Source organism: Marmota flaviventris, chromosome 3 (genome assembly GCF_047511675.1).
Source record: "Marmota flaviventris isolate mMarFla1 chromosome 3, mMarFla1.hap1, whole genome shotgun sequence".
In the NCBI taxonomy this organism is placed as follows: domain Eukaryota; kingdom Metazoa; phylum Chordata; class Mammalia; order Rodentia; family Sciuridae; genus Marmota; species Marmota flaviventris.
In genome coordinates, this window is record NC_092500.1 from 63,739,347 (window position 1) to 63,752,612 (window position 13,266).

The 13,266-nt window shown below is 40.2% G+C and overlaps 1 protein-coding gene across 2 annotated transcripts in view; it reads right to left on the bottom strand.

The window, feature by feature from the left end:
- Window positions 1-5,659: 5,659 nt before the first annotated feature.
- The window catches only part of Sp1 (Sp1 transcription factor), a 34,471-nt gene continuing 26,864 nt past the window's right edge, over window positions 5,660-13,266 (bottom strand). For both annotated transcript variants that reach the window (XM_027950014.2, XM_027950013.2), the window contains exons 4-6: window positions 12,312-12,480; window positions 8,673-8,872; window positions 5,660-7,625 (exon numbers count right to left, since the gene is read on the bottom strand). In XM_027950014.2, the coding sequence (XP_027805815.2) occupies window positions 7,312-7,625; window positions 8,673-8,872; window positions 12,312-12,480 (683 nt within the window). In that variant the 3' untranslated portion in view covers window positions 5,660-7,311. The remainder of the gene's footprint in view (window positions 7,626-8,672; window positions 8,873-12,311; window positions 12,481-13,266) is intronic.

Sequence of the window (13,266 nt, forward strand, 5' to 3'; positions counted from 1 at the left end):
AGACAAGTATTAAAATGTCATATAAGGAAAGCAAATGGCTGGGTTTACCCACGGTTGAGTGCTGACAAAGAAGACACAAATAGTAGAATAAGCAAATTAACTGAGAATCTTGGTAAACAACAGTTTAACAATTGACCAAATATTTGTTAGGTAATATAACAACACATTTCTTAAAAAGTAAAACTAGAGCCTGATGGAAAATTGGGAAAGTTGTCAGAATAACTTCAATTCAGAAGGGGCCAGAGACCAGATTTAAATAATACAGGGTACAAGAAATGCAAAGTATATCAGGTCTAGATCTTGGTTTCCAAATGACATTCTCCAATACAAGGAACCTTAGAGGATTAGGTGATCAGAAGGCAGGGGCAGGAAAAATACAAGATAAGCCTGAAGCATCTTATGTATCTGAAAGCAATAAAGGGGCAGGCAATGTGGCACACACCTGTAATCTCAACAACTCTGTAGGCTGAGGCATGAGAATCCCAAATTCAAAGCCAGCCTCAGCAACTTAGTGAGGCCCTGTCTCTAAATAAAATATAAAAAAGGGTTGAGGATGAGACTTAGTGGTTAAGTGCCCCTGGGTTCAATCCCTGGTACAAAAAAATAAAAAGGAAAGGGGATGTAGCTCAGTGGTAAAACAATCCCCAGTGCCCCCCGCAAAAAAAAAGCAATAAAATTCAAAAAAACAAATTGTGTACAAAAAAATATGATCAACATGAATTCCCAGGGGCCAAAGTTGGGTTAATTGAGAAATTAAGTAATGTAGTATTAAATTATAATCCAAGTATAAGATAAATATACATGAATCCACACTAATATAAATGATGGTCTAATAAAAGAAGATGAAAATTCCTTACAGAATTCCAAATAACAGATACAGATAATGCCCCCTCTGAGGTAAAGCTTAATTTCCACCAACCCACTGAAGTTGGGCTAGTCTTAGTGATTCACTTACAAAGAGTAGGCAGAGAAAAAAGTTAACTTTATCATGCAGAAATCTGGCAAATATTAACATTGGTAATGTTACTTGCATACCATAGACACTATCATTGTGTTATGAGAATGGTATTTTACCTGTGGTATTCATTCAAAAACCATAAGCTGGGGCTGGGATTGTGGCTCAGTGGTAGAGCACTTGCCTAGCACATGTGAAACACTAGGTTTAATCCTCAGCACCACATAAAAAAAAAGCTATTGTGTCCATCAACAACTAAAACAAACAAACAAAACCCCATAAGCTAACAATGAGCAAAACATCAGACAAACCCAGATTGGGGGCTACATATAGGCTATCTGGCCAATATTCCTCAAGACAGACCAAGTTATGAAAAACAAGGAAAGACTGTCACAGAGGATACAAAGGATATGTGATAAGTAAATGCAATGTGTTACCCTAGAATGGATCCTGGAACAGAAAGAGGATATCAGTGGAAAAACTAATGAAACCCATAGTAAGAAGTTCAGTTCACATAATGTATCAATGTTAGCGTCTAAGTTTTGACAACATACCATAGTAAAATATCAGGAGGAGGAAAACTGGGTAAGGGTAAAACTCTGTACTCCCTTTGCAACTTTTCTATATTTTTTTTATTCTTTCCAATACTGAGGATTTAACCCAGGGACATTTTACCACTGAGCTACAACCCCAGTGCTTTTTATTGAGATAGGGTCTCACTAAATTGCTGAGGCTAGCCTGGAACTTGCAATCTTCCTGCCTCAGCCTCCTCAGCTGCTGGGATTATTGGTGTGCACCACATTCTGTAAACCTAAAATTACCCCTTTCCCAATGAAAATTGTTCCAAAATAAAGACCATATTAAAAAAAAAAAAAGAGGAGGAGGAAGATTTGGGGCTGCCCCTGTTTCTTTTGGCTCGACTTGTTTTCCTTTTTGGAGTACTGGGATCAAACCCAGGACTTGGCACAGGTGTTAGGCAAGGGCTCTACAACTGAACTATACTCCCAGCCCTTGGTTCTCCACTCTTCTGGGAAGTTGTGGAACAGTGACCTGATCATGAAACTTTACCTGGGATTGAAGTAAGGTAAACTTCACTAATTAATACATTCAGGAACACAACTGTTGTATATCTGGAAACATTTGCAGAGTTCAGAATATGAAGTTGTAACCATATTCTCCCCATTCCCCACCCTCTCAATACACCAGAGACATGGCTTTTTTATTAAAAAAAATTTTTTTTAATTGGTTTACAAAGGAGCTACAGACTACATTGAAACTAATCTTTGTACAAAAGGAGCGGGGAAGAGCCCCAAAACACCCAGACAAAAGGTAGGGGGAAAAACAAGAAAGAAGATACAAAAGGAGCAGGAAGAAACTGAAAAACAAGAAATTAGCATCATACATACACAAGAGTAGGCTGGAAAAGAGCAAGATGATAGAGCATTTAAAAGTATTTACCCACACAGCCCTGGTGATAATTGGTTTGGAATCAACAACGAACACACAGCATGAGATTATTAAGAAGTTTAAAAGGCAACAGTGGTATGGAGACTGGTTATTGCCAGTGTTAAGAGAGAGAAACTTGTTTTAGGCACCAGAGATTGAAACACCACCCCTCGCCCCAGGATGATGACAGACTTGGGAAGAGGAGCAGGTCCTGGGACAGCTGCCACTGGTGTATAGAATATCAGATATTCTCCTCATATTCTTTTTCCCCTAGACTCTAGGTAAGGGCCATGCATGGGATGCCACTGGGAGAAAGGGATGATCAGAAATATGAATAGCTGCCCCTGTTGACATTGTTCAAGAGCAGTTAGTTACTGGCAAAGCTGGGTAGAGGAAGCCCAATCCTCCTCTGTGGAGAAGGCACAGAGTAATTCCTGAAGGCAAGAAATAGGGAAGCACACACCCAAAAACAGAGTGCCAGCTGGGAGGTCCCAAGGGGAGGTATCAAAAAAGTCCTCACTACCTGCACCCCCAGCCAAACCTGACTTTATTTTTTATACTGAGCTGGGACTTCAAAGAATTAAAGGACAGATCATGGTTAACTAAATGAGGGTAATCCCTTCATTTAGACAAGGAAAGCTGGGCTGTTTGAAGGAGCAAATGGGAAAATACTCCTTTCTTGCAAATGAATGTTGTGGAGAAAATCTTTTTGGGTTTGTTAAAATCAAAGTGGAGAAGGCCTCGGGGAGGAATGAAGCCAGGAACTTCCCTTCTTTTCCTTTCCTGGTCTTCAGTCTAAGGCAAGTGAGCCAAGTGTGGAAGAGGGAGTATAAATTTAAGCTTAAGGCTGCTTAATGTCTTCCTGGGGGCTGGTATTTACGGAAGGCAGACAAAGAAAAGAAATAGGTCAACCTCAAAGCTGGTCTGCTCATCCTCCTAGGTCTGTACCCCCGGAGTAGAGCCAAGACAGGCACCAGAAAGAACACAGTCTCCCAAACAAAAGTAATAACATGCCCATATTTTATCAGCAGTTCTCAAAAACAATGTTTTCCGGGGTTGGAGAAGTGCCATATCCTCCTCCCTTCCCCCAAAGCTACTGCTGCCACCTTTCATCATTGCACATAAATTACTGGCTCTCTTCTAAAGGAAGATGAAGTCTGAGATTTCACATTTCTCCTCCCAACCCCAAGAGGCTACACAGCTTTGGCTAAGGGGAAGGAAAGTTATGCAAAGAGCCCCTTATCATTTGAGGCAGCCAAACTGTCCTCATTTCCTTGGTACCTGATCTCCAAAACTCTTTTGATCTGATCCCAAGGTCCAAAAGGCATCAGGGTACTTACAACTGAATGAAAACTTTAAGCATGTAGCACCAGGGCTCCCCCAAAGCATAATAGGGGCCTGATTAGCACCCCAGGAAAAAAACCTCAAAAAGTGTATAAATTTATTGCGTCCTAGCAAAGATCTGCAGCTTCCAGTATTCACACAATGTGAAGATATTTAACAATACAAAATATATTCTGAAAGTCAAACACCTGCAGTTCATAGTGCTTTCTCAGATTTGTTAAAAAAAATACAATGCTTAGTTTCCTATATAGGATATACAAAAGCAAAAAATATATATATGTATATAGTAGAAATAAATCAGCCATAGTAATTTACAGCTTTTGTCTCCAACCCTCCCCCAATCATAATCTTTACCCCATACTTCAGTCTATACTTTTTGGGATCAAAGGTTCTATGTATTCTGAAACCAGGCTGAGAAATATCCATTAAACTGCATTCTGCATAGCACCCAAAAACAGAGTGCCAGCTGGGAGGTCCCTGAAGGAAGATGGTGTGGGTTGTTACTTCTCTGGGTAAAAAGTGAGACAGTTAAGTGATAAGCAGATGAATGTGAATGGGCAACCTGAAAGAACAAGACAATGAGTGCTTTCATTTTACTAGTCCTGGTCATGCCCAACCCTGCAAGGTTTGGTCATCAAAAAAAATTTTTTTTTAAATCATGAAAATAGGTTTGGAATATGCATGTCAGTTACATTAATTTCTGCTGGCCTAAAGTTCAGGAAAGGGGAATTTTCAGTAAAGAGCTCCTGACTCAAGGAATGTAACCACCTAACTTCTCCTGGAAAAGACTAAATGGCTTGCTGCTGCTGGGAGACAGAAGCAGAAGCTGATTCCATTTGTGGGCCAAACAAGATGCTGGATCTGAAGCTTCCTCTGTGGGAAAGAAATAGGATAAGTGCAATGAATTGGATATAAATTCACTCATGGTAATGATAATGAACCAGCAACTTTTCACCCAAGAGAGAAACACCATCAAATAACCTCATCTAAAAGCTTGTAGTTCTCAGCATCAGTAAGCTAGTTTGCAGCTAATAATTTCATACTGGAGAAGATTCCATTCCTGGAAATGCTCTATGGAGCAAAATACTGTATACTCCAGCATGTTAACTTGTCCCTTTCCTCCAAAAGATGCCAAAGAACATGATTACAGACATAAAATAACTGACTCTAAGTTCTGCCTTTCAGTAGGAATAAAGTGTGTGATGATGAACAGTCATGGATGACTTTTACTTCAGGATTCTTAATCCGATCTGGGTAAAGTTTCTTGCAATAGTTCCTGAGGGTTGATAACAGTATTGTCTTCAGAGAAAGGACCAAATGGAGTGAACTATTGTTTAGAGTATTAACAGCTATTATATTTCAATTTAACAACAGCATAAAGTTACCCAAAACTTAATTTGAATGGATTTTATATAAAATGTATAGTAGAATCATAGCATCATCTATTGATAGCCAAGATAAAAAGATTTAAGTACAAGGACTCTGCCATAGAGCTGGATGATAGGTTTCACTTTCACACAAAAATAGTTTCTTCTTTAGAAAGTGCAGAATATCCCCCAGTCATAATTATAACTGATTTAGCAAAAGCAGAGAAATGACTTCAGGAACATACCCAGGTTTTAAGACAGATTTCTAGGTAATGCGCCTGAAAGGCATTTTGATCTGAATTTATTTTCCAACAATTTCAAATATAATTTCTCCTCTGAATGTAGATATATACAGGCACAAACACACAGTCATACACACAGTCATACACAAACACTTCTCTATCAGATCAGGGTAATTTTTTATTGTAGGTCTCTTTTAATATTGGCTAACAGAAAACCTATCCCCAACCTAACAGATAACACTCATACACACAGCCATTTCCACACTTCCTCACAGTGAAAAGCTCTCTAACAAGATACCAGAAGGTCAAGAGAGACAATGCTTTAATGGCTGGGCTTTGAGGACAATTCTGTTGCATTTAAATCTCAGTGCCAAATGCACCAAGAGTTCCCTGCCGCTATAATTTTTGGATCAGTCTCTTCTGGAATCAGTCCATGGAGAAAGCAGGAAGATTTCTCCCAATCTCTCCTATAAACCACAGTGGTAAGACAAGATTTCTTTTTGTTCTGGGCTATCATTCCCATGATCATGTGCTTCCCTTTCCCTTAGGAACCACCCAAGTACATATAAGGAAGAATTAAGGGAAAAAAATCATAAGAGCCACTGTCTTGCCACTAGCACATGCTCTGGAGTTCTGCAGAATGGAAACCTGAACAGATTTATTGGCTGATATTCTTTAACAACACAAAGGGAAAGAAACTACAGGAATGTTCAAAAGAGGAAGTGTACTTCCTTTCAGAGTATGAACTCAGAAGCCCATACATCAAGGCTTAGAGCTACCTTGGAAGACAATGGTATCAAAGTCCAAATAACTCCCAACTATTTGTCACTTCCTCTTCTGAGCACATCTTTTTCCTATTGGAATTCCCTATTTATTATTTGACTACTTTTTGACAATTTATATAAACAGATCGCGGATTATCCTGTTTAAATGGTCTCTTGTACAATTCCACAGAAAGACTTGCTTGATTCTTGATGCTTAGAGGAGCTAATGAAGGGAGATGCCTTTGACTCTCCAGCACCATGAAGGTGCCTGCGTCAGGAGTATTTTGAACATGCCCTCCATAGCTATCTCAAGCATCATACTAGGCTTCAAGGTTTTTCCATTCTGCTGATGGGACTAAGGCTTTTAAAAGATTGACAGAAGTGCCTCATCCAGGGACCATTACCAAAAACAAAACATGAAGTGATTAGGTGAGAGAAGGGGAGATAGAAAGGGTTGAGTCAAGAAAGGAGTGCAAGAAGCTGATCCCAAATAAAAAGATAAAATTAAGAAAGGAAAAACATTATGTATGTATATATAAACTAAAAGCAGAGCATATAAATGCTTACTCTGGTGGGAAGCCAAGACAACATCTACAAAAAAGCTTGATGTGTCACAATAAGGCTCAGCCCTAAGGAAATAAGGCAATATAAAAAAAAAAAAAAAAAAATGACCAAGGTATTTTGGTCACAGAATGGTCTCCTTCCTCCTCCCAGCCAACCCCTGTGAATGCATCTCTATATATCTTTATATATATATGCATATATATATATATATAATATAGAATCTGTTTTTTGTTAAAAAGTATTTCAATGATCATATATATTTATCAAGGCATGATGGCTTTAGGTAAGGGGGGGGAATCCATCATGGGAGAGCTGAGAAGGGGAAACAAAGGAATGGGAGACTGGGGTAAGAAGTATAAGAAGAAACTGGGATCAAACAAATGCTCATCAAAGGGTGGCACCAACAGAATTTTCACTGATGTTTCCCACCTGTAAGGAGGCACTGATGATACGGGTGGGTGTCAGAACCCTGTCTCTTCTTTGTATCCATCCCCAAACTCTTCCCACCACCATGCATTTTAATGCCTCATGGCTCTCTCTCTCCCACATGTCTCTTGGACCCATGCTAACTTGCATCCCGGGGATTGATGGGTATTGGCCCATAGGTCTCTTGCCCCGGGTGCCTGATCTCAGAAGCCATTGCCACTGATATTAATGGACTGCAGATCCGCCACCTGCATGACATTGATGCCACTGTTGGCAAGACGGGCAATACCCTCAGGACAGATGGCCTCCATGGCTACCATATTGGTGGTAATAAGGGCTGAAGGGGTGGCAGTGCCGCTGCCTTCTGAACCTGCCCCACTGTCCAGGGGCAAAGTGCCCACACTCAGGGCTACACCTGGGCCTCCCTTCTTATTCTGGTGGGTCTTGATATGCTTTGACAGGTGATCACTCCTCATGAAGCGCTTAGGACACTCAGGGCAGGCAAATTTCTTCTCACCTAGATAAAGGGAGAGAAAAAAGGTAAGAAGCTGACATGTCAGGAAGTGGAGATATCTTGCCTAATTTACCACCTTCAAACTACATCAGGTGCGGTGGCTCACACCTACATTTCAAATAACTCAGGGGGCTGAGGCAGGAGGTCAGCCTCAGCAATTCAGGCCCTAGGTAACTTAGCAAAAGCCTGTCTCAAAATAAAAAACAAGCTGGGCACGGTGGGGCACGCCTGTAATCCCAGGTGCTAGGGAGGCTGAGGCAGGAGGATCCCAGGTTCAAAGCCAGCCTCCGTAACAGTGAGGTGCTAAGCATCTTGGTGAGACCCTGTCTCTAAAAATACAAAACAGGGCTGGAGATGTGGCTTGGTAGTTGAGTGCCCCTGAGTTCAATACCTAGTACCCACTCCAAAATTAAATAAATAACAAAAGGACTGGAGATGTAGCTGCATGGTAAAATGCTCCTGGGGTGATCCTCAGAACCATAAATATGTAAATAAACAAACAGATAAATAAATAATTACATGAGATAGAATAAAGTCAGCCTTAGAAGGTGACAAGAACATCAGCAACCTAGCAAGTATCGTTTCCTTTCTTGGGGAAGAAAAATAGATAAAGGTTGGTTAATACTGAGTAAAGCAAGGCAGAACTTAGCAGGAAAGTAGGTAGGACAAAGACCAAGAAGAGCAATGGGGGGGCTGGGGTTGTTGCTCAATGGCAGAGTGCCTGCCTAGCATGCAGGATGCACTGGGTTTGATCCTCAGCTCCACATAGAAATAAAATAAAGATATCATGTTCACCTAAAACTAAAAAATAATTATTAAAAAAAAAAAAAAAAACAAGAGCAATGGGGGTCAGTGCTTCTCTTCAAAGTCAACTTGAAATCTATAGTTTCTTCCATCTTCAAATTTTTTAGATCAATTCCAATTCCATTTATGGTCTACATATTCACTTCCACACATAAGTTGCTTGGAAATTTTAGCTATTTCACAGACATATCTTCTGTCTTTCCATTCTGTCCTATTACTATTTTTTTTCCCTAGGCTCTAGCTTACCTGTGTGAGTGCGTTTATGTCTCTGCAGCTCATCCGAACGTGTAAAACGTTTCCCACAATATGACCAGGTACACATGAATGGCCTCTCGCCTGTGTGCCAGCGCAAATGTGCCCGTAGGTGTGAGGTCTTGCCATATACTTTGCCACAGCCTTGAATGTGGCAAATATGCTGTTTCTTTTTGCCAGGATCACCAGAACCCCTGAAATTGAGAACACAACTATTATCACTCACTCTGAAGACTGAAATTAAAGAAGCATAAAATATTAACAGCAATAGCTATATTGCAAACCCCTTTTTTTCATTTTCTTTTTTTAAGTATGGGGATCGGACCCAGGGCACTTAACTCCTGAGCCACAACCCCAGCCCATTTTATATTTTATTTAGAGATAGGGTTCTGATTAGTTGCTTAGAGCCTTGCTAAATTGCTGAGGCTGGTTTTGAACTCTCAATCCTCCTGCCTCAGCCGTCTAAGCCACTAGGATTATAGGCATGTGCCACCATGCCTAGCCCCAAGCCCTTTTATTTTTTATTTCTTTTTATTTCTTTTAATATTTATTTTTTAGTTGTAGTTGAACAGAACACCTTTATTTTTATTTATTTATTTTTATGTGGTGCTGAGGATCAAACCCAGCGCCTTACACATGCTAGGCAAGTGCTATACCACTGAGCCACAACCCCAGCGCCCCTTTTATTTTTTATTTTTATTTTTTTTGGTACCAGGGATTGAACTCAAGGGCACTTAATCACTGAACCACATCCCCAGTCCTTTTTTGTATTTTTTTTTTAGAGACGGGGTCTCACTGAGTTGCTTAGAGCCTTGCTAAATTGCTGAGGCTAGCTTTGAACTTGGAAACCTCCTGCCTCAGCCTCCAGAGCCACTGAGATTATAGGCATTCACCACCATGCCTGGCCCTTTTTATTTTTTGAGATGGGATCTCACTAGGTTGCCCAGGCTGGCCTCAAACTTGTAACCCTCCTGCTTCTGTCTCTAAAGTCCCTGAGGTTATAGGCATGCAACAGGGCATCTGGTTTTAACCCAATCTTTTCTTCCTTCCTTCCTTTCTTTCTCTCTTTTGCAGTGCTGGGGCTTGAACCTAGGGCCTCCTGCATGCTCCACAGGTACTTAGTACTGAGCTTTAACCCCAAACTCTAAACTTTTATTTTTAAAAAAGATAAATCTAGACAGGTATAGCAGAGCATGCACGTAATCCCAGCTACTAGGGAGGCTGAGGCAGAAGGATCACAAGTTCAAGACCAGACTGGGCAACCCAAAGAGACCCTATCTCAGAAAAAAAAAAAAAAGGGAGGGGTGGTGCTGGGGATGTAGTTTAGTGGTAAAGCATGCCTATGTTCAATCTCCAGTATTTAAAAAATAATCAATCTAGCAGATTCTGCTTCTTTTTGTTGTTATTTATTTTTTGGTACTGGAGATTGAAGCCAGAGGTGCTTTACAAATGATCTACATTTCCAGTCCTTTTCTATTTCTTATTTTAAGACAGTGTCTAGCTAAGTTGCTTAGGGCCTCCCTAAGTTGCTGAGTTTGGCCTTGAACTTGTGATCCTCCTGCCACTTTTCTATAATGCAGGATAAACAAGAAAAACTCAATTTATTTTCTGTTTTGGTACTTTCTTATTTTTATATTTTTGTGCTTGCTTATTTAATGGAATAAAACTTTAAACAGTTTTTGTTTAGAAAAAGAAAAAAAAAAAAAAGTTTTATTGCTTTGCTAGCAAAGGAGAAACACAGGGACTCCTGTCCCAGAGGCTGTGATTCTCCCCATCAGGGGCTAACAGATTTTTATTTTGTTAATTTATTTTTTCACTTTAATACTAGGGATTGAACCCAGGGGCACTCAAGACCTAAGCCACATCCCTAGCCCTTTTTATTTTTTATTTTGATGCAGGATCTCACTATGTTGCTGAAGCTAGCTTTGAACTTTCGATCTTCCTGCCTCAGCTTTTCAAGCTGCTGGGATTACAGACATGTGCCACCACACCTGCTTGGGAACAGAATTTTATTTATTTACTTTTTTTTAATTAATTAAATTATTTTTTTAGAGAGAGAGAGAATTTTAATATTTATTTTTAGTATTTGGCGGACACAACATCTTTGTTTGTATGTGGTGCTGAGGATCGAACCCGGGCCGCACGCATGCCAGGTGAGCGTGCTACAGCTTGAGCCACATCCCCAGCCCGGGAATAGAATTTTAAAGAGCATTTAAAAGATACTACTTTCTGGGCTGGGGTTGTGGCTCAGCGGTAGAGCACTTGCCTCACACATGCAAGACCCTGGGTTCGATCCTCAGCACCACATAAAAATAAATAAGTGAAATAAAGGTATTGTGTCCAACTATAACTAAAAAATAAATTTTAAAAAAAGAGAGATACTACTTTCTGTTCTTTTTCAAAAACAGTGACTTCAAGGAAAAGAATAGTACTTAGAACTCACCGGAGGTAAATAATAGGTGCTACTGATGAAAAAATTTGTCAGAACTTTGCAGGATCTTTTAGATTCCCTGATGGAAAAATTTTCTATCTGAAGTAAGCATTTTTTATTTTCAGTGAAAGCAATAGTCTGGGAATCTCATGATACTCACAAAACCACTGTAAGAAATCATTACAGGGTTGGGGTTGTGGCTCAGTGGTAGAGCGCTTGCCTAGCATGCGTGAGGCACTGGGTTTGAGCCCCCATACCACATAAAAATAAGTAAACAAATAAATAAAGGTACTGTATCCATCTACAACTAAAAATGTTAAAAAAAAAAAAGAAATCATTACAGAAGGTAGGTTTTTCTTTGCTTTTCTACAAGCAATCTTGTTAAAATCATCTTAAAATAGACATTTGATGGTAATTATTATACCAGTTAAATCCATCTGATTTCCTTAACTCTGGGTGGAAGTGGAAACCTTTAAGTCCCTAAATTGTAAGAGTGAAGAATGAAAGATTAGAGCTGGAATCAAAGTCCCATAATATGGCTGGGTGTGATGGCACACACCTGAAATCCCAGAGACTCAGGAGACTGAGGCAGGAGAATCCCAAATTCAAGGCCAGCCTCAGCAATTTAGAGAGGCCCTAATCGACTTAGTGAGACCCTGTCTCAAATTGTATAAAGGGCTGAGGATGTGGCTCAGTGGTAAAGTGCCCTAGGGCTCATTCCCCAGTACAAAAAACAAAACAAGGGCTGGGGTTGTGGCTCAGTGGTAGAGCACTTGCCTAGCATGTGTGAGGCCCTGGGTTCCATTCTCAGCACCACATATAAATAAAATAAGTAAATAAATAAAGGTCCATCAACAACTAAAAAAATAAATAAATAAAAGGAGAGAGAAAAGAAATCAAGTTGTTAAAAAAAAAAACATTGCTGAGTCTTAAATATTAAAAAATTAACTCTCTTCATTTTACTTTCTAGTCCATTAATTCTTCTTGTTTCTTTGTTTTTTGTTTTTTTAAGAGAGAGAGAGAGAGAATTTTAATATTTATTTTTTAGTTTTTGGCGGACACAACATCTTTGTTTGTATGTGGTGCTGAGGATCAAACCCGGGCCACACGCATGCCAGGCGAGCGCGCTATCGCTTGAGCCACATCCCCAGCCCCCCATTAATTTTTCTTTATATTCAAAAGAGTCAACTGGGTAAACTTACCTTCCTTCACTGTCTTTACAGTAAGGGCAGGTGCATGCTTCTCGCCGGGTCCTCCGACCAGCTTGGGGTTGGGGATCTGGGCTGTTCTCTCCTTCTTCTCCACCTGCTGTGTCATCATGTATCCCATCACCACCAGCCCCATGGAGGCCAAGCTGAGCTCCATGATCACCTGAAATTAAGGGAGACCAGGGTCAACATGGGTAATTGATAGGCAATGACAGACACAGGCATCTCAATGACATCTCACATTCATTCACAGCACTGTTTATTCAAGGATTTTTGTTTTCCACCATTACTGGGGATTGAAGCCAGGGACATTTTATCATTAAGCTACATTCCTGAACCCTGCTACTTTTTTTATTTTGAGATAGGGTTTCCCTAAATTGCCCAGGTTGGCCTCAAACTAATGATCCTTCTGCCTCAGCCTCCTGAATAGCTAGGACTGAAGGTATAGTCCACTAAGCTTCAATCTCTTCAAGGTTTTGTTTTGTCTTCAGTACTGGGAATTAAACTATGATTTCAAAGGTGTGTGTGTATGTATGTGTGCGTATGTGTGCATGCTTGCATGCTTAGTGCTAGGGTTGAACCCAGAGGTGCTTTATCACTCAGCTACATTGGGGCAGTCCATTCTGTTTTTTTTTTTTTTTTTAAGACAGGGTCATACTACATTGTTGAGGCTGAACTACAACTTGTGATCTTCCATTCTCAGCCTCCAAGTTGCTGGAACTGTAGGCATGCACAACTGTGTCCAACTCAAATACAAAAGTTGGGTATGAGAGGCTGGGGCTGTAGCTCAGTGGTAGAGCACTTGCCTTGCAAGTGTGAGGTCCTGGGTTCGATCCTTAGCACCACATTAAAATATATATATATTGTCCATCTACAACTAAAAAAAGTTTTTAAAAAATTGGATATGAGGGGGCTGAGGCTATAGCTCAGTGGTAAAGTGCTTGCCTTG